This window comes from Sarcophilus harrisii, chromosome 2, assembly GCF_902635505.1.
Source record: "Sarcophilus harrisii chromosome 2, mSarHar1.11, whole genome shotgun sequence".
NCBI lineage: Eukaryota > Metazoa > Chordata > Mammalia > Dasyuromorphia > Dasyuridae > Sarcophilus > Sarcophilus harrisii.
The window spans coordinates 408,926,317-408,947,651 of record NC_045427.1 but is presented as its reverse complement, the minus strand read 5'-3'; the positions used below and the strand labels follow the sequence as shown (position 1 = coordinate 408,947,651).

At 40.4% G+C, this 21,335-nt stretch overlaps 1 protein-coding gene across 1 annotated transcript; it reads left to right on the top strand.

Annotated features, from left to right (window-relative positions):
- The first annotated feature begins 50 nt into the window (after window positions 1-50).
- Window positions 51-19,905, top strand: STC2 (stanniocalcin 2). Its single transcript, XM_003756834.2, has 4 exons — window positions 51-506; window positions 3,318-3,460; window positions 8,305-8,516; window positions 16,298-19,905. The coding sequence occupies exons 1-4, from the start codon at window positions 356-358 to the stop codon at window positions 16,698-16,700; spliced, it is 909 nt and encodes a 302-aa protein (XP_003756882.1). The 5' UTR covers window positions 51-355; the 3' UTR covers window positions 16,701-19,905.
- The last annotated feature ends 1,430 nt before the right edge of the window (window positions 19,906-21,335 follow it).

Below are 21,335 nucleotides of genomic sequence, written 5' to 3'. Positions count from 1 at the left end.
CTCCGCCCCCTGACCATATAGTCAAACGGGGATGGGGCTGGGATTGGTTGGGGCTCGGGGGTAACACCTGCTCGACTCCTTCATTCAAGTGACACCAGAGCTTCCAGGGATATTTGAAGCACCATCCTTTCCATTCCTGGGCACTTCCACAGCTCTGGCAACGGCACGGGTCACATGCTCTCCGAAGAGAGGTTACAGAGAGCTCCCTTCCCGAACGCTCTGTGGAGTCAGAAAGGAGGAGGAGGAGGAAAAAGGAGAAGGAGGAAGAGTGGAAGGAGGAGGAGAATACTCGAAGGAAGAGGAAGGGAACACAAAGAGTAAAGGTTCTCAGAGCGGGAGCTTTGTAACTGCAACCATGTGTGTGGAGCGGTTCATCCAATTAGTGACCCTGGCGTTGGTGTTGGTCAGCTTCGATCCCGTGCTGGGGACTGAAGCTACTAATCCACCCGAAGGGACGCAGGACAGAGCCATTCCGCAGAAAGGGCGGCTCTCCTTGCAAAACACAGGTAGGTTCATGGGTGCTACGGTGACTGTAAAGAAGCTGGGTTTTGCAGTCTGTGACCACCCCCAAAACCAACCAACCCCTTCCCCCTTTAATGCAATGGGTGCAGGGAGAGGGGTCTCTCTCTCTCTCTCTCTCTCTCTCTCTCCCCCCTCCCTCTCTATCCTTCTCTCTCTTTTTTCCCCTCTCCTTCCCTCCTTCCCTCCCTCCTCTCTTTCTTTTTCTCTCCCCTAGAGAAAACATGAGTTACCGAGCAGCGGTCTAGCATGCAAACTCTCCTGGGCCACCCCCTGATCGCCCGGCACACTGCTCGCGGCTTTCTGACTTTTCCTCTGCACAGAAATGCTCAGGCACCGGTAGCCCTGAATCCTCACGTGTTGCCGTGGCAATGAGCTGCCTGGATTGGGGTAGGGCTGCTTGCTGCTGTTCTCGTATTTGAAAGCTTCAAGGAAGCTCCTAACAGTGCAGCAGCATCACTTCCCCTCTTGGCCTCAGTTTCCTCATTTGCTTAAAAAAGGGAGGGGGGGGGGAATGGATCTCTGAGATTCTTTCTGTCTCTTAGCCCTATGACTCTGGGCAACTGTCCGGTGTGAAGGAGCGTGGCTCCCAATCCTAGACTGCGGGCATCAGGCGCAAGCTTCGCTCTGGGAAGTTGGCTCCTTCCCCTACTTCGCTTAAACTCAGCTCAGCGCCTTGGCTTCCATCTGGAAAGATGCTGTGTGTGCGAGCAGCTAACTTAGTTCGCTCTCCTGAGCCGGAGACCACGGGTTCTTACCGGCTTTTGGTTCAGACACAGCTCAAAGAGTTGGGGATGGGGTGGGGGAGGCGAAATCGGATCCAAAACCGGCCGTTGCCTTCTTCTCTGGCGCAGAGCAGAGAGTGAAGAAAAATGATGCAACTGGCCGGGAACTGGACTGCTGCTGCCGCTGCCGCTGCGCCTCAAACCCTCGTGGGCGAGCCTCCTGGAAGAGCCCAAGCGTGCAATGCACGGGGCTGGACCTTTTCCCAGAGAGAAAGAAAAGCTTCCTGCAGCTTCTTCGCTCTCCCCACCCCCGGACGCTTTTTTTTTCCTTAACCGTGTAAATGCTGCAGCGGCACTAGTTCAAACCCCGTGCGAGCTAAAATGCACGAGTGCCCATTAGGGCTGGTCACACGTGAAGCCCAGCAGCATGAAACATTCTCTGCACCCAGCGACTGCAGTGGGGGAGGGAGGTTATGGAGGAGGGAGAAGAAAGGGGTTTTTCCATCCATGTGCCAAACACAGACTTCATTCAGCTGAGTTTCCAGCCCTACCTCTCCAAATTCAAGATCCTATCCAAACCTTGACAAAGAATCAGTCGCCACTCCAACCACTAGTCCCTCCAGGGCTGCTTGTAAAGCTTTCCCAGAGAATAACACAATATAGTTCCTAATATAGCATGAGGCAACCAAGTGTGTGGAGAAAGCAGACTGGAGCTAGAGGGAGGCACTGGGTTCTTTTCTACTGTCTATGTGACCTTGGGCAAGCTCCTTAACCACTCTGGAATTGTAAAATGGAAGGGATAGGCAGGTATCTATAAGATCTCTTATAGCGCTTACCTTCTAAGCACTACCAGTTTTCAGTCTTATGTACCCAGGTGCTGCCTGAGTTAATGACTATCCTGGAGCTGGTTGTCACAGCTCCACTGTGAGCCTGCCTTGATTTCATTTTATCACCGTTTAAATGAGGTTAAGGGGGACTGGAATGGAATGTCCCATAGAGCCTAGAACTGAAAAGGGTGATAGTCTAATGTTATCATTTTACAGATTGAGGAAACTGTCTTGGAGAGAGAGTGCATGACTTGCCCATACAGATAGTGATTAGAGAGCCTAGCATACAAACCCAGATCCCCTGACTCCAAATTCACTGCTCTTTCCTCTATCTAATTTACAAAGAGTATTTAAGCAATCTCTTGCTTCTCACTCCTTTCCGAAGAAAAGAAATTATTGCCCTGAGAGGACAAGGGAGGAAGGGGGAGAGGGAGAAAGGGAAAGAGGGAGCTAGAGAGCTGGATCATACTGCTGGGGTTTATGGAAAATTAAATGAAATCTTGTCTCATTCTCGAGTTCTAATTAAAGGAGCCTCTGAGTAGATCATTCAGCTTCTGGGCATCATTCACTTAGCCCTGAAGGCTGCCCCCAAGTTGACTCTCTTCCTAAGCTCCTTGCAAACCACAGCTCCGCCAGCTTGGTATTTTTAATGCAGATGGTTTTCGAGGCACTGCCTTAATAGGAATTTTGTTTTAATTTTTAGGTGTTGAATCATAAAGCTGAATTGAAACTCCATTTGGCTGAGATCCTTTTCTGCCAGGCAGGAAATGGATGGGATTTAATAGGCAGCAGCTCCTACAGATCTAAATAGAGACAAATGTTTTATTTAACCGATACCACCAAAATGGTGAAGTATTGCAAATGTTAAAGGGAGGTAAGGAGTCTATTTAAAAAAAAAAAAAATACTTGCCTGGTAGACTTAATAAGCAGAGTTTAAAATACCATCTGCTCTAAAGCAAAATACCTCTAAGGGTTCAGTGAAAATGGTAGAATGAAATGGAATGGCAGAACACTGTCCTTTTTGGATACTATTTTTATAATGCAGGTTAGGTCTGAATTCTGCAAATAACTAGAGTTTTTAAAATTTGTTTATTTGGGAGGGGGGAGGAGTTGTTTGTTTGTACATGCCAATTTCCTGTGCTTTGCATGCCCTGAAATAGTCATTAGGAATTTTTTTTAAATTCATGTTTCCTTGGTTCCTCAGTCTAACTATCTGTGTGGATTTGTCTTGAAATCTTTCTTTTAGCGGAAATCCAGCATTGCTTGGTGAATGCTGGCGACGTGGGATGTGGAGTATTTGAGTGCTTTGAAAACAACTCCTGTGAGATTCGAGGCTTGCATGATATTTGCATGACCTTCCTACACAACGCTGGAAAATTTGATGCCCAGGTAAAGAAAAATCTGATATGTCATTGAATGTGGGGTGTAAATAATTTTGTGAAATGTTCATAGAAAAAACATTTTTAAAAAAAAATCTAATCTTGCAGATTTCATAAAAATTCAAAAGGAGGAGTTGATGTCCCCTCCCCTAGTGCTCAGTTAAGTATTATGGGGGTCACAGAATTGACTCTATATTAAACCCTTCTGGGCTCTTAGGCTGAATGTGCGTAAGCAAAGTGAAATAAAGAGAGTTGAGCAATCATCTGGGAATCTGAACAATGTAGACCAAGTTCAGGACAGAAAGTGCACACCCAGGAAGGCAAAAGAAATCCTGAGATGGCACCCCCACTTGATACCCTCATTTTCCTGCTCCCATACACTATTGCAACCATACAGTTCAGGGATAAGTTAGTCTAACACAGTATTTTTTTTTGAGAATAGCAATATTCTTTAATGATTCCAAATATACAGAAAATACAGGGTGTTCCAAAATTCCTGGTAGAATATTAAAGCATTAAAAGAGAGTTCTTATATATTACAAACTTAAGTAAATATAATATATTAATCAAAAATCAAGATAAAAGTAGGAAAAAAAACCTTGGTTCTAATTCAGCAATAAGTTATTAAATACAAGAGAACAATTATAATTTCTTTCAAAACACAAGGGCAATGATTACAATGATAATTTGCACTTATAAGACATTTTAAGGTTTTCATAATATTTTACAAGCATGTTTATTGTATCATAACCAATATAAAAATGCATATGTTCTCAGTCTAGTAAGAAACTAACAAACTGAGTTCTCAGTCTAGTAAGAAACTAACAAACTGAGTCCAAGTCTAGAAAAGATATATGTGTGTATATATATAAAATGTCATATATATCATTATCCCTAACTTTATAGATAAGAAATCTGACCCACAGAGAGATTCCCATGCCTTTGAGAATCCATTTTTAATTGTACATCTTATTGATTCCAAATTCAGTGCTCAATTCACTATGCCTCACTGTTGATCACAGTGACACAGTATTTTAGGAGCTACTTTAGCTCATTTTGTAAGGTTAGTTGAAACTGAGAAGTCATACAAACAAGTTCCCTCTTATTAGCATTGTAGGATTTTAGACTTGGGAAAGAACCTAAAACATCATTTGGTTCATTCCTGTCTCATGGTTCATTCCCATCTCACCCTCCAGATAAGTAAACTGAGGCAGGAGAAAGGGAAGGGACTCTATTAAGAGTCAGAATTGGAACCCAGATTTTCTAACTAGAAATGCTCATCTGTTTCTGCCATATCTTCACTGCCCCCAGTGGGACCATCTGAATGGTTCTTGCCTTCCTCTGTCTATCCTCCCCCAAGAATCTCCATGCTGCCCTCAGTTCTCTACTTTAACTAATCCTAATCTAGGTAGAATACACACAACTAGCTTCATGTTAATAGGAATTAAAACAACTTCACTACATAGGGCATAGCAGCCAAACAGCAAAAAAAGAAAAAAAAAATTGGCTCTGACACTGGCAATAAAAATATATTTTCAGAAAGCATATAACATTGGGCCCCTTGCCTTCATTTTCTCCCCAGACCATTTTATACATTATTGAAGCATCCTGTTATTAAGTCTTGTAAACCTATTCTCTCATTTCACAGGGAAGAGAAGAAAACATTTGGATGGGACAGCTACTTTTGGCTTAACCTTGCAGTTTATAGTGTAGTTTTAGAAAGTCCTTAGCCATGAGCTGGTGTTATTTTGTAGGCAATGCATACAAAGCAGTGTTGTCTCTCGTTGTCAAATGTTTCCCCCTTGATTTTGGCATTGAGAAGTAACTGGCATCAGATACCCTTCCTTAGAAATAGGCTAAAAGAGACTTGCAGGCTAGAGGCTGGAGTACTGATTGAGAGATGTCAGAGGCAGCAGGGAGTGAAGGCAAAAGAACAACAGTAGAAGAGATAAGCTCTGAAGCTCTACTTCCCCATCACTCCTTCTGGTAAACAAAGACAGATTGACATTCCCTGGAATTAGTAAGCATAGTAGAGTGGTTCTCTACTAAGATTCTGGTCTGATGCCTTACTAACAGTTGGCCCCAAGCTCTAAAAGTTTTTGCCAGTGGAATGAAAGTTTTGGCCACCCCTACCAGGCTAAGAGGACTTTGCATGAAGATCTGGTAATAGACTCGTGTCTGTCCTTGTATTGGAACAACTTAGCAAAACTGAAATGGCTTAAGCACCAGATGATGAAATTGTTTTCCCCTAGAAATTCTCCAAAGACTGTGACATGTAGAGAGAATATGAAATTGGATCCAAAAGGGATCTTTGAATTCATTTAGTCACAACTGTCTTCTTTTAGAGTTGAGAAAGCAAACCTAGAGGAGTGAAGCAAACACTTTATCCAATATCCAAGATCAATAATGGCAGACATGGGTCCCAAACCCAAGTCTTTCCATTTCAAATCGAGTACTCTTTCTCCTAGACTAGCTTTCTTCACCAATGAACAGAGTAGCAGAATATATGCTTAATTTTTATATTTCACAGATCCCTAAAACATTGAAATAATGATAAGTAAAGAAGCAGAAGAGAAAGGCAATTACTTGATGTATTTTTTAATTGCTATGGTCCTAAGAATCTTATTTTCAAAATCTATATATACCCAGATATAATTCTCAGAGTTAGAGATTTTAGTTTCCAGAAGGTTTTCAAAGGTGCCTATTACTCTGTACAATGACTGATCTTTTTATTTCTTGAGGTGGGTAGGAAATAAGGTGTCAAGGTAGGGAGAGGAAAAAGAAGACAAAGAGCCAAGGAAAAAGGAAAGAGAACTATATAGATTTTTTTCTGTTGCAAAGAAGATATATTCAAATATTACAATTGCTTCCAAGAGAGAACCATAGAAATGTGCTGAATAGCCCCTGAATTCTAACCCTAATCTTCTTACTTTTCTGACTCCTATGTAACTCCTTGTGTCTATCTAAAAACCATGAGGTAAAGTCATCTGCAACAGCTTATTACTATTGTAATGGAAAGTGTGAGGACTTGGGCAAATTTTGACTCATAAGTCTGATCTGCCAATGGAGTTTGATAAAGGAACTAAGTGCTCCAAACTCCCTTCTGAAGCCCCTAACAACTGTCTCCTTTCTAGAATAAGAAGAGAACAATAGGGCTGCCAGGAAAGAGAACTGTAGGCCAGATGTGTGCCTAGCTGGATGATTTGGCCACTCCAAGGCAGGGAGAGAGAGGAAGAGGGGGAGTGCCCATGTCATCTGGGTAGCTCAAATCTCCAGATGCTGCCAGGCAAGTGTCACAGAGACAACAATTCTAATAGCTTAAAAGAGTAGGGATCATTTTCCAGTGGAAAGGAATTTTCCTCCGGAAGGTGTGGGAGGAAAGTTCTTGGGGATTTAGGGAAGCAGTGTCCTAGGCAGGAGGGATCATAGGATTTAGAGCCGGACGTGACCTCAGAGGTCATTCAATCCAACTCCCTCATTTTATAGAGAAAGAATCTAAAACTCAGAAATGGAGAATGTCTCATCCTTGGTCACAGAGGCAATAAGAAGGGGCCAGAAGTCTGACCTTAGTCCCTCTGATGTGGAAGCCAGTGCTCTTTCTACTCCAGCTGGTTTTCCAGCAAGATAGAAAAGCCTATGTTAATATCTCTTCCTGAGACTGAAAATGGAAGCAGAAGGAAAAAGAGCAAGGCGATTCATTACAGCTGACTGAGGAATCCATGTACAATCTGAGCACATGCAAAAGGAACCTTCCATTGGGGGTGGGGGTTTGAGGGAAGAAGGGAGGGAGAGGAGGAACACCCTGAGGAAGGATTGGGGTGGGAAGACAGTAGATATAAACCTGACCAGTGATCATTCTGAGGAAAGCTGCAGCTGCCTAGAGTCAGATATAACTGGAGCTTCCATCAGAGAGAGCTTCTGCAATGGTTAGAAAGAAAAAAAAAAACAAAAAGACTTTAATAAGGCATAGAGAGTCTTGCTATTTCTCAAGGTCTAGCTGGCCACACCTCCTGACTAATAAGAATGACAACAGATTTTTTTTTTAAAATAGCACTGTGAGATTTTTTTGTTTTTTTGTTTTTTTTCCAAAACAACCCCGGGAAGTCAGTAGTTACTGTTTTGGTTTGAATTTTTTTAGAGGCATTGGGGGTTAAGTGACTTGACCAGAGTTTTATGAGGCCAAATTTGAACGCAGGTCCTCCTGAGACTACAAAGATGGTACTCTATCCATTGTGCCACCTAGCTGCCCCTAGCTATTAGCCATTTTACAGATGAAGAACCTGGAGCTCAGTGAATTTCAATTATTTGTCCAAGGTCATACAGCTTGTGATTATCAAAACCAGAATTTGAGCCCAGATCTCCCAAATTTCCTGATTCCAACTGGGTTACTTTCCCCACTACAATATTTCACTTATCGAATTATTCTAAAGTGAAACTGTTACAGCTGTCGGCCCAGAAAGAACAAACACAAAATGTGCACATATAGAATCATAGTCCGTTAGAGCTGACATTGTATAGTTCTACTATTTACTTTATGTGGAAGGAAACTTAGAGGAAAACACTTACTCAAAGTTATATAGCAGGAAACTGGAAGTCAGTAGAAAGAATGCTGATTTTGGAATCTAAGGAACTGACTTCAAATCTTGACTCTTACTGCTTTTGTGAACTTGACAAGTCACTTAATCTCTCTGTGCCTCAGTTTCCTCATCTGTAAAATGAGAGTTGGATTCAGTGGCTTCTAGGGTCATTAGAGTCACTTCCAGCTCTTGATCTGTGAGTGACAGAGTATAAGAATCTAAATCTCCCAATGTGCACTTTTTTTTTTCTCTTTTGCTCCCATCTTTATTTGCTCAGGGTAAATCCTTCATCAAAGATGCCCTGAAATGTAAAGCCCATGCCCTGAGGCACAAGTTCAGCTGCATCAGCCGGAAGTGCCCAGCCATCAAGGAGATGGTATTCCAGTTACAGCGGGAATGCTACCTAAAACACAACCTCTGCTCTGCTGCCAAAGAGAACATACAAGTGATGGTGGAGATGATTCATTTCAAAGATCTGCTAGTGCATGAGTGAGTTCTGGCTGCTTAGTCACAATTTAGCAGCAAAAGGTGTTTCCCTTGCTTTGGTCGGGTTTGGGAATGATGTCGGGGGAAAGAAGGAAGGTTATCTCTTTTTTGAATAATTACCTTTCCTAAAAAATGGAAAGGATTACAATTTTCTACCCAAAAGCCCTAATGGCACCTTCAGGCCTTTTCTCCCATTAGCATTTGCATGATGGTAAGAAGTATCAGCTACCTTTTCAAAATCCAGAAGCATCAGAGATGGGCAAGTTTTACTAAAACAATTATTAAGATAGTCTTTAAAAGGGCCTTAGAAATATCAGTCACTTTGGTGTGACTTCAAGAAAAGAATAGTTCTCTGGTTATTCTAATGAAATCCTATGAGCCACTGCTAGGTTAAATCAACAAAATAGCTTTAATCCAGACCCATCTTAACATCAGAAGTTTTAGAGACTAAAAGAACCATAGAGATAATTTAGGCCAAGCCCACCATCTTATAGAGGAGACAACTGAGGCCCAAAAGGGATATATGATTTTCCCAAAGTCAAACAAGTAGTAAGTGGCCCAATAAGAATTCAGGCCAAGTTCAACTTCTTTTTAAGTAAACTAAGACCTTAAAGGACTCTTAAAAATAAGTCAGAGACAACCAAGTAGTATCTTGCCTGACAGTAAGACAGCTTTATGAAATAAAAGACATGATCCCTGTTATGTAACTGGGATCCTAAAAAGAGATATAATTTGTCATAGGCTATACCAGAGAACTTACTCCCAAAGTCCCACACACTAGAAGTTACTCCTCCTTTATCACCACTCACCCATACTCTCCCAGAAAGCCAGAAAGAATTTCTTTTAAAAAAAAAACTCATCAGGAACTAAAGGGAATTTTTTTTTTAATTCTGAAGTGAGATGTTGGGGTGTGATTATTCTGAAAAATAAAGAGTGATCAATAGATTCAGGATGTATGTCAAGTAGGTCAAATAATAGCAGGTCTTTATGTTATAATTTAATTCAATTCAGAAAATATTTATTTAACCCCTAGTATGTTTAAAAAATATTAATAGATGCTTTAAATTTACAAATCCATTTGTTTTTATACTGGATCTCTTTAATCCTCATGATACTCTGTAAGATAGGTAGTACAGGGGTTTTTTGTCCCCATTTTACATATAAATAAACTGAGACTCTGAGTTGTTTATGAAAGATCTCTGGATTCCAAAAGCAGTATTCTTTTTATTATGCCTCAGAAGTCTCTCCAGTAATTACTAGTGATTTGAGGGCCTTGACATTTGCTGTTAGCAATTCAAACTCACCAAATCTCAGTATCTTTTGGTGACCTGAGATGCCTAGATTTAAAGCAAGAATTGTTCCCACTAATGTCACCTAGGACTCCAGAATCAACCCTATATAAAAGAGAATGTAAAAATCCTATTTGTCCTGGAGTGGGGCAACCTACCTTGGGACATGGAACAAATTGTCCTTACATCCAATGAGAGTATCTAATATTATGGCGAAAATCCACAAACTCAACAAAAAATTGTCAAATGTTTTCCTCTGAAGGATAATTTTTCCATCTTCATAGTAAATTCCAAGTGTTTGATTATTATTCAGCCTCACATGATCTCTAGATGGTAAAGTTGAGCTTCTTACTTTTCAGTGAGAGGAACTGAGGCACTCAGATACCAGTTGAAAGCAAATTCAAATCTTGCTCCTAAGCCTTTCCCCTGGCCCATGATGGCAGCTCACTGCATAGCAAATAAGTAAGCCATTTCAGAGTTCCTAACTATGGCCTTTCTTTAATCTCTCACACATGCCTGTGATAGGTGAAGAGGGAGTTGTGAAACTTTCTCCTTTCTAAGCAGCTCTGGGAATGAGAGCTTGATCCTCAAAACTCTTAAGTAAGACAAGAGGCAAATAGTCTTCATGGCCAAAAAACACTCACCAAGTTCATTCACGTGCATGACCAACACACATCATTTAGGAAACAAAAATGTTGGCTCCATGCATTGAAAATAGGAAGGTTAACTTAGAAGTCTCTATTATTCTCCTATATCTTAGAGAAACTTGGGTCTTTCTAGAATGGTCTCTTTTAGAATTAAAAATTTTTGAACAAGCATTGCTAAATTTTCTGATTGGGACTACTGCCTGCTTTTTAAAGAATGATGGAGCCCTCCCTAAAAGTGTGAGTTTTCTGGTGGGACCTGGAATGTAGGTCAGGGCTTGACCCATTTTGAAGAATTAGGAATCTCCTCAGGGACCCTACCCCACCCCCATGTCATGGGATTATTTCTGGGCTCCCAGGGACAAACTGCACGGATCCTTTAGTATTCAGGGACACTGAGAGATTCTAAAAAGAAGTAAAAACCCCAGTGGGAAAACCTGGCCTTCAGCAGGATCTTGTCATGACAAGCTGACAAAATGCTTTCCAGGTTTTATTGTCCCTGTTTGATAGCCAAGAAAAGTGAAGTTCGGGGATTTAATGGTCCAGCAGAGCATGACTTTGTAAGTGTCAGAACCAGGGTTTTGAACCCAGCTCCTCTTCCTGCAGATCTAATGATGTCTGTTTTATCAATCCAAAGGCAGGAGCCTGTTTTAATGTCAGTGTAGCCTGGGACCCCTAGCCACAACTAGAGTAATGGGTACCAAAAGATTTCGATCCTCCATGTGGAGATCAAGGAAACGGTCACTCTTAGAATATCTACCAGCCCATTTCCTCACTCAATCTTCCTTCATCAGCAGAACATTTGGTAAACCTTCTTTTCTTGACTGTTAAATGAAAAAAAAAAAAAAACATTTTTTTAAAATTCAGTCTGGAGCAAAGTTTGTTTCTATAGAGCTGTACAGAATTGATTTCAGATGGAGGCTATGATACCTATAAGCTGTGTGACCCTATCAGATCACTTTGCCTCTTTGTGCCTCAGTTTCCTCTTTTATCAAATGATAATAATAATCTCTACACTACCAGTTTTACCAGATTATTGTGAGGAAAGAAAATACTCTAGAAATATGAGTATCTTTGCTCTTTTGTCTCCTCTACCACCATCACCATCCCACACACACACCCAAAACCAAAAACTTTTCTGGTGTCATCAGACACTCCTCCAAGCCCCAGCCACCCTGGCTCTCCAGCCGTTACACTGTTGCTGTGTTGCTGGCAACAATCAGTGGTTTGGAGCAGCCAGGCACGTCTCCTTCCAAGTATTTTTTTAAATCCTTTAGCCTCGCTGACACCCAGTTAAGGGAGCTGGGCTTTGTCATTAGACACAGACCGAGGCTGCAGAATGAGAAGGCATCGTGCCAACTCAAGACGCAACTTAGATTAGCTGTGTTCTGCACACCCTGACAGTACGCAGCTCTTGTCAGGCAAAGAGTTCCAAGCTAAGTGAATAGAGCTGCCTAGCCCATACTCCCAGTCACCTCCATGGGCTGCCAAGAACTGAGTAAAATGCCCCCTGCTGAAGAATAGAAATCAGCCAACCAACCTGGATGGTTACAGCTGACTCCACCCCTCTCCTTGGAGAAGGAGACAGTAAAATGCAGAAAATAGTTACAGTAATAACTCCCAAGTCTACAAAGCACTTTCCCTCACAACAACCATAAACAGTAGGTAGTGAATTATGACTAGTAGTATCATGGCTATTATTATCACCCCCATTTTAATAATTGGGAAGCTGAGACTTAGATAAGTAAAATGACTTACTCGATGCTATCCAGCTTCAGCTTCATAAGTATCAGAGTTGGGATTTAAACTCAGTCTCCAAACTCCAAGCCAGCATTCTTTCCACCACATTGTTCTGCCTCTAAGAGTTCAATATGGAGATTGGATGAGTTAAGCAGCCCCAGATGCAGCCAGGACTGGGTCTCATTTCTCTGCTTCCCATAGAGATTTCATTTGCAATTAGAGGCTCATTAAATGCAGTTTGATGCTCTTTCTGTTAAATATTGCACTGTCAGGACAAACAAAGGGTTTACAATTCAGAGGTGTCTTCTTACTTTACAAAAGACTGAAGCTTGGAGGGAGAAATTGAATTATTCAAGGTCACAGAGCTGGTAAAGATAATAATTGGCCAGAGATTCAAAATCAGGGCTTCTGATCCCAAATTTAGTGTTGTTTTCTGTACCACTGTGGGTCACTCCCTATTAGGTCAAGCACCAAAGTATCCATAGCAAGTCTAGAGTCTCTATGTCTTTTCCATTTGCTATGGACTTGCAAAAAGTACCTCATTTCTCAGGGATTTAATTTTTTTCCTCTAGTGAAGCTTGAGGATTGGTAAGGATTGATGGATTTTAAATACTACTTAATTCCTTTGTGGGTCTCAAAGTGTAGCATACATGACAAGCAAAAATTCAAGTCTGCCCATTGCTTAATATAAGTATTAACTATAATATGATAAGGCTTCTTAAGCATTTGCTACTCACAACCCTTTTCACCTGAGAAATTTTTGTATATAAAATAGATATATAAATCAAATATATACTGATAATCATAATTTTGCGATCCCCACATTCAGTTATAAGACTCCATATGAGATTGGAACCCACAGTGTAAGAAGCTGGGATCTAAGACCACAAAGCAGGTCCTCATTGCTTTATTTGGGGATTCAGAGCTGGACAAGAACTTAAAGTCCATTTAGTTCCACTTTAAGTGGTGCAATAAATAGAGCACTTTTTTGGCCTGGAGACAGGATGACCTGAGTTCAAAGCTGCTTCAGACAGCTTGCTAGCTATATGATCTTGGATAAGTCATCTAACTTCTTCCTGTCTCACTTTTCTCAGCTATAAAATGGGAATAACAGCTGCTCCTACTTCCAATGTTATTCTGATGATCAAATGAGTTAATATTTGTTTGGGATTTTTTTTAATTGTTTGGGGTTTTAGCACAGTGCCTGGCAAATAGTAGATACTATTTAAATGCTTTATTTTCCTTAGTTTAAAGGAAGTTGAGGCCCAGAGAAAGGAATTGCCCCAAAATCACACAGACAGTCAAATAGCAGAGCTAACATGAAAAAAGACTTCTGGGTTCTCTCTTTTGCATAAAAATGACCAGAATTCTAACCCAGTGCTTTTTCTACTACAGTGTACCATGGGGAGTTTTATTCCTTCTCTTAAGTGACCACACATTCCTAAGTGAACTTTATGACCCAAATAATGGCTCAGAGCAGAAATATTTAAGTATTAAGGGCCCTAGGAAGCAAAAAGTGAAGAAGTGGATAACTTAGGAACCCTGGCTGGCCACATTCCTGATAGCATTGGCCTTCTGGGCTATTGCAGCCCCTGTGGGCTAAGAAAACCTCAAAAAGCAAACACTATGAGTTGAACAAGAGACTGTCCCAGACTGGCCTTGAGACGTGGGAAGGAGGCATTGTGCCTGGTATTGGGTAGCTCACACAGCTCTGCCATTCCTTCCTCTGGCACTGTTTTCCTAACAACGTAACCCAAGGCAGGTGGAGTGGCCAGAGAACTGAATGTTTCTGCTTGAGGACACTTAGCCCTTATTCAGGGCAGCTCAGCATAGGCATTCTGCACGTCTCCAGTCTCAGGGAATTAAAGCGAATAACTACAGCCATTTCTTAAGCCCTTTTAATTGTTACAGAGGCTTACTTTGCTCCCCACATTCCTGTGAGGTAAAGCAGGCAGACATTCCCACCCCCATTTTATAAATGGAGGGTCAGAGAGGCTATGATTTGCCCACAGTGATGTCAGCACGAGGATACAGACCCCAGTGTGTCAACATAGAATACTGTGTTCTTTTTATGGACCCCCATGGACTAATCGTTCCTCCTTCTCCTCATCCTGGAAAGGCCCCAGACCAAACTGATTTATCCAAATCCTCTGCTGGTAAGTACCCAAGTCAGAACATCAACCTTTATGAGTTCAGGGACTAAGTAAGCCACATATGTTTGGGTTTGGCTAACCCTATGTAGCACTTTATTTAAAGACTTCCAGTGGGGTTCTCAAAAATCCAGCATTCCTTTCCCAAGACAGATGAGGTTACCTTACAATCAGATATGGGCAAATCAGTTTCTTTTTCTGGGTCTGGATCTCCTCTAAAATCAGGTGACTACATTAGGTCTTCCTGACCTCTTTTCATCCTAGAAATTTTTACACAACTCTAGCTATATAGATATATAAGTAGGTATATGGTCAAACATTTACTAATAATAAATCATAATTTTGCAATATCCACATTCAGTTACACAACCCCATATGTGATTGTGACCCACAGTTTAAAAAGCTTTGAATTAGATAATCTGAGAAGTCTTTTCCAGGCCAAATCCTACCACTTTAAAAATTGGGTGGATAACATTCATAACCCTACTTTACAAGGAAAATACTTTGTAAACTATAACTCATTGTATTAAAGTGATTATTTTTTCATTAGCTCTTCCAACCAACTCATGAACAGGTAGTAGTATCTCCATGTCACAAACAAAGCAACTTTTTGTTTCTGCTATTCATTTATTTTATTTTTTTAAATAATTATAACACTTTAAAGTTTGCAAAGCTCTTTACATATATTGTCTTTTGATCCTCACAAGAACCCATGAGGTAGATATTATTATTATTATTATTAACATCTTTTTTTTTACAGATAAAGAAACTGAGACTGAGAAAGATTAAGTGAGTTGAACAGGATTGTATAACTAGGAAGTATCTGAGGCAGGTTTTGAACTAGGGTTTCTCTATTTCCAGAGTCCTTCAGTCTATTTACCATGCCACCCAAATGTCAACATTTAGTGTTTACTGTATTTGGTCTTGTTACTGAGGAGTTGTGGAGATTCATGGTCAAGAATACCAGTGTTCAAGTCTACCAATAACACTAACTTTGTGCCTATGGACAAGTTATCCATCATTTCTGAGACTTATTATAAAGCGGGAGGGTTATATCTATAGTATCTACCTCACAAGGCTCTTATGAGTCTTAAATAATTGCTAGAAAGCAATTTTGAAATATTGTATAAATATCAGTTATGATATTGGTCTTTTATACACACACATGTAGATATGTATACACATATGAATATAAAAGTATATATATATATATATATACACACCGAGACATATCTATGTATTGAAGGAAAGAAAAGGGATGTGTTTTGTATGTGCATGTATTTGTATATAAATACATCCCTTTTCTCCCCTCCATTAACTATATACAAACATATACATTTATGTATATAGAAGTATAACTATGTATGTCATATGTGTGTATATATATGTATTGCATATGTACATACATATATATGGCCAAATTACTATGTGTGTACACACACATCTTTTCTCTTTTCCAATTAATTATAAGCTTCCTATACTTAGGACCCATGTCTCATATCTCTTTACATCTCCAGCATTTAGCATGATTCCTTACATCTTAGATCATAGATTTAGAGCAGGCTACGGAGGCCAACCCCTTTATTTTTCCAGATGAAGAAAATGAAACCCAAGGAAGTTACTCATCCAAGGATAGATATTAGGTATTCATTGAACACTTGGTTTTATTCATGATGGATCATATATTTTTGTCTAATTGATTTGACTAGGGTCACTCTTCTAAAACAGTTCTATGTGAAACTCCTTAAAGGAATTCAGCAAAAGCTGAGACATGGATGGATTGAATCCTTTTTGGTTCTAGAATTGTTCTTTTATCACCCATGCAGTGTTTGGGGGAGGGTGGACTGGGCTCTTATACTTGAGTTTCCTAAGCTTATTTCATTCTTAGTGTCTGTTTTCTTCTTTCTTTCTCTCTTCCCTATCCTGGGCATCTGGCCCCTTCTTTGTACTTGCATTTCCAGACCCTATGTAGACCTGGTGAATATGCTGCTGACCTGTGGGGAAGAAGTGAAGGAGGCCATCACCCGAAGTGTGCAGGCTCAGTGTGAACAGAACTGGGGAAGCCTTTGTTCCATATTGAGCTTCTGTACTTCAGCTACTCAGGGGGAACCAGCAGTCACTCCCAACAGACAGCTGCAGGCCGAAGGATCCAAGACCATCCAGGCTCATCCAGGGGATCTAGGATACCATCTCCCAGAGTCAAGTGGGAGGGAAGCTTCCAGAGGTGCCAAGGGGGAAAAAGGTAGCAAGACTCACCTAAATGCCCACCTCCGGGGCAAAGCTGGGGACCATGGAGCTCAGGGATCCCGGGGAAGTAAAGAGTGGGAGGATGAACGGTCTGAGTATTCAGACATCCGGAGGTGAAAAGATATGCTCATGATCATGAAATCTTTCCTCCATACAGTCCATTTTCTTATCTATGGACATTCCAAAACATTTACCATTAAAGAGGGGGGATGTCACATGCAGGGTATTAAGGGAATCGTGGACTTCATCAAAGGTGTATAAATAAGTGGAAGGGGCAGCTGAGATGGAGACTCCAAGGGCAGTCAGCTCTTGGTTGGACCTGGTGAATTCAGCACTTACACATATTCAAGTGAGTGCTCCAAATGTCCTCATTTTAACTTCTGTCTTCTTTTGAGCAATAGGGCCAAGTGGATGTCAGTCTGATGGTTTGCTCTGTTGTGGGGGTGGGGAGGGGGAATGTGAATTGGGGGGGGAGGGTTGGACATTTCCACCTGAGTCCAGCCATTTCACCAACACTAAGCTCAGCTCTGTGACTTTTGGTGCTGTCTTCCCAAAGAGTGGTTGGGGTCCCTGGGGATTTGGATTCAGATACAGCTGTGAATGTCAAGTCATCATTGGGGGTACAGGGAAGAAGAAGGGCTGAGAGGAAGAGGAGAGTCAGCTGTGATGCTTGGTATGAAGCTGAAATTGGGTTTCTTGCCCAGGTCCTTGATACAGAGAACTCTGGGTTTTGTTCTGAGCCATTGTTCCCTGTATGGGTGAAACTGCTTGTTTAAGTGGCCCTCACGTGTATCTTAACCACTGTTTTACTCCACAATTTGGCTTTTTATTTATCCAATGACATCTACTTGTCTGTTGTCTAAATAAATGGCTTTTAAACAAGGCTACTGGGTCATTAAAACCATGGGATCCTAAGAGTTAGCTGGAAAAGACTTTAGAAATCATCTATTTCTGTCATCTAAACAAATGTGTTTAGACAAGACAACTAGGTCATTAAAAAATATACATAGGTTGCTGACTAGAAGTGACCTTTAGGATCTAGTCCAACCATCTCATTTTACAGATCAGGAAACTAAGGAGGTCAAATAAATTACTCCTAGTCATACAAGAAATGAGTTACCCAGCTGAGTTTCTAACCTATGTCTTCTGACTCCAAATCAACGACTCTGTCCTCTACTATTCCTTCCTGTTAGTTTTTCTTTCATTTTCCCCCATTTATTAAGCACCTACTGCAATTCAAAGTACTGTGCTATGATCCCATGCATATAATGAAAATATACACTGTTCTTTGAGTTCATTTTCTAAAAGTTATGTTTAAACCATTAATAGAATTCAGGCAGAAGCCCTATAAATGAATGTGTAAGTAATGTAAACTTTTAGCCCCTTAGAAAAAGACCTTCCAATGAGGAGGAAACACACACTCTCTCTCTGCATCTGGCAGAGCCTCTCCTAAGAATTTTGTTTCTCTCCATTATCAGATTGCTAAGGAACAGCTTACACTATTTGTTTCCTAGAGCTATGTCTAAAACGGGGGTCTGTGTTGCCAGCATCCAAGAGGATAAAAAAGAAACGGTGTGTTTTTGACTAGGTTGGAGGGGGCAGTGCCTACTTTTTTGGGAAGAGAGTCCATTTTGAAAAGAGCCTGAAATCCAATTCCCAAGGAAGGAGAGTCAAAGGTTTGCAAAGAAGAAGCAAGTTAACATGAAGAAATGAAAGAAATAGAGAGAGGAAGGAAATAGTAGGCTTAGACCCATTATCACTGTTAATGAATCTCTGACTCAAATTCCATCTCCCTAGCTCTTGCCTTCTAAGACTGTCAGATAAAATGGAATCCTTTTTTGCCTCTACCAGATACTCCCCAGGGTACTATGAAAGCTATGGGAGTAGGTTCTTCCTTTCCCTAGGAAGAGGAGCCAAAATATTTCTGTCAGAGATGTGCATATTAGCTTATTATTTCTCCATTAAAGAATCTTAAGGATAAGGGCAAAAAAAGGGAAAGCCAAAGCTTAAGTTCCTTCTCTGTCTAACTCTCTGCCCTGCCAAAGGATAGTCTTAAGGGTCTCAACCCCTTCTTTGTCATCTCACCCTTGCATAATCCACAGCTTCACTAGGGCTGGAGGGAGGATTCACCAAAACCAGCTTCTGCCTATTAATACCATATTCTGCTGCCAGGAAAACCAAGGACTGATTATTGAGTTCCTCATGCCACTGCCTTAATGGGGAAGGAGTAAGCCCATCTGGGGCTCCCCATCATTTCACAGGCCATCTGAGCAGAATAATTTTGATTGCCAGAGATATAGCCATGACTCTTGCATCAATCAGCTGAATCCCAGTTTCCTGGGATTGGTCTTGTCTGTAGCATGACTTTTTCTATTTCCTCAGTGTAAATATGTTGTGTTTAATCATCTACTGGCATCTCATGTTATTGCTGCAATTGTAAATACTTAATCTTTGTATTTATTATTTTCCTGTCTTCATTTCAGATATAAATGGCTTACTCTGGAAATTTAACCACACACTTTGACGTGTGTGTGTGTGTGTGTGTGTGAGAGAGGGGGGGGGGGAAGAGGAGGAAGGGAGGAATACTACTGGTTTGTTTCTCTTATCAAAAGTCAGATAAAGTGAATTTCTTGCTAGCCTACAACATCACTGGGAGCATAACATGCCCCCTTCCCAATGAATACAGAATGTTGCCTGCTAATGTTGTATCAGGGAAATTTGACAACTGGGAAACTTAAGGAAAGTAAAGGACTCTCCATGTGGTCTTATCATACTCCTTTAGCAAATATTTTGAATTAAACTCAGGAAAACATTGCTCTAGTTCCTACTATTCCTAAGGAGTTGTACTAGGCTTGGAACTGGATAAAGTATGTACTTTTTTATAAACCTTTCTTGGGAAAGGCTGTTGGATCTCCAAATAAAGATGAGATGTTTACTTTAAACTTTGCATCTTAAAGAGAGGATCTGAACACCTCTCCTTGGTATGAATAGCTCTCTTATTCTGGAATGAGAAGCCTGAGTATAGGGAAATACTGACACCCAAAACTAAATAAATAAAAAACACTAGCCCATATCACTGTCATACTTTGACAACAAAATAAAAGAGGGGGGGGGGGAAGAACATAAAAAATCCAACTAAACAAAGTCACTTTCTGCTAAAGTATAATTCTCTCTGGGACCATTCTCCTAAGAGAAACAACCCAGTTTGACACTAAGCTGGGTAAGTTGTGATATGAATTTTGTAGTGGACTGAGGCCTTGAGATGTGTACATTTTCCCATTGCATTTTTTCTTCCAACACTAATAAACATTTTGATAGATCATTTCTCTTGCAGTTCAATTCTGTAATCACTTTTTGAGGCCCCCCACCTGTGCAGAGCTCCATGTTTGGCTAAACTGGAGATGCAGAAAAAAAAAAAAAAAAGATTTGGACCCTGCTATTTGAGAGTTACTGATCTTCCTAACGGCAGATACACAATGTGAGATGTGAACCTCAAATAGTCTCCTGGACAATTATACTAAGAAGGAACTTTGTCATCAGACATTTATTAAAGTCCTACTATATGCCTTATATATATATATATATATATATATATACACTATATATACCACCTAGATCAGGGATTATTGGTATTCATGGACACATACACATAACATATATATATATGTATGTATGTGTATATATCCATATACATATGTATATACATGTAAATACAAATACATGCATATATATCAATGACTATATTTTATTATGATTGGTTTCCTTATTAATCTTATGGATTTTATTTAATGCATTTGAAAACATTATTTAAGAAGGTATATATACCAAGGCATCCATGAGACAAAAAAGTTCAGGACTATGGATTCTACCTTAACACCATTCTATAACAGACAAGGAAAGATAGCTGAAACAATTTTCCCATGCTTCCTTGGCAAAGTAAGTATTGTGAATTAAGGTCTTCTGGCCTCAGACATTTCATACCAGTGTGACTCTGAGCAAGTCCCTTAACTCGGTTTGCCCCAGTTCACTCATCTGTAAAATAAGATGGAAAAGGAAATGGCAAACCGCTCCAGTGTTTGCCAGGAAAACTTCAAATGGGGTTTGAAGAGTCAGACATGATATGGTGTGCTTTTTAATAAACTACATTATATTACCTCCTGGGCTTTCATTTTGTTTTTCATTAAGGACATTAGCCACACAGATTTCCCAAGAAGTTACTAATCACATAGCCTCTCAAATATAGGGAAGACAATAATTCCCTCTCTCTTCATTTAATACACTTTGGCTAAGAAGAGGATGAAATCTCAGTTGCAATATACCACTCCATTCCTCATGACTTGGATTACATGGAGCACATGATACTCTTAACTTTTACATACTCATTTTTGCACAGCACTTGTACTTTTTAGAAATGTTAATATTTAATTTCCTTAACAGTTCTGGGAGCATAGAAAATGTACCCCTTTCTAAAGATGAAGTTAGGTGAATTGCCTGAGTTCACATATCTAGTTAGCATCAGAGTTGAGACTCTCCCCTCAGGGCCATTGGTTTTAATTGTCTCATCATTACACATGGTCTTCCTTTAATTGACCAACTTGTAGGCAATTCAATTCAACAAACATCTGCTATACCAGTCTCAGGAAAATTGATTAGCCATCCACATAGGAAAAACAAAGTGGATGAAAAGGATGTTGCCAAGATTATGATAAGTAATCTATTGAGTTGGTCCATCAGTATGAACATATTGATCAA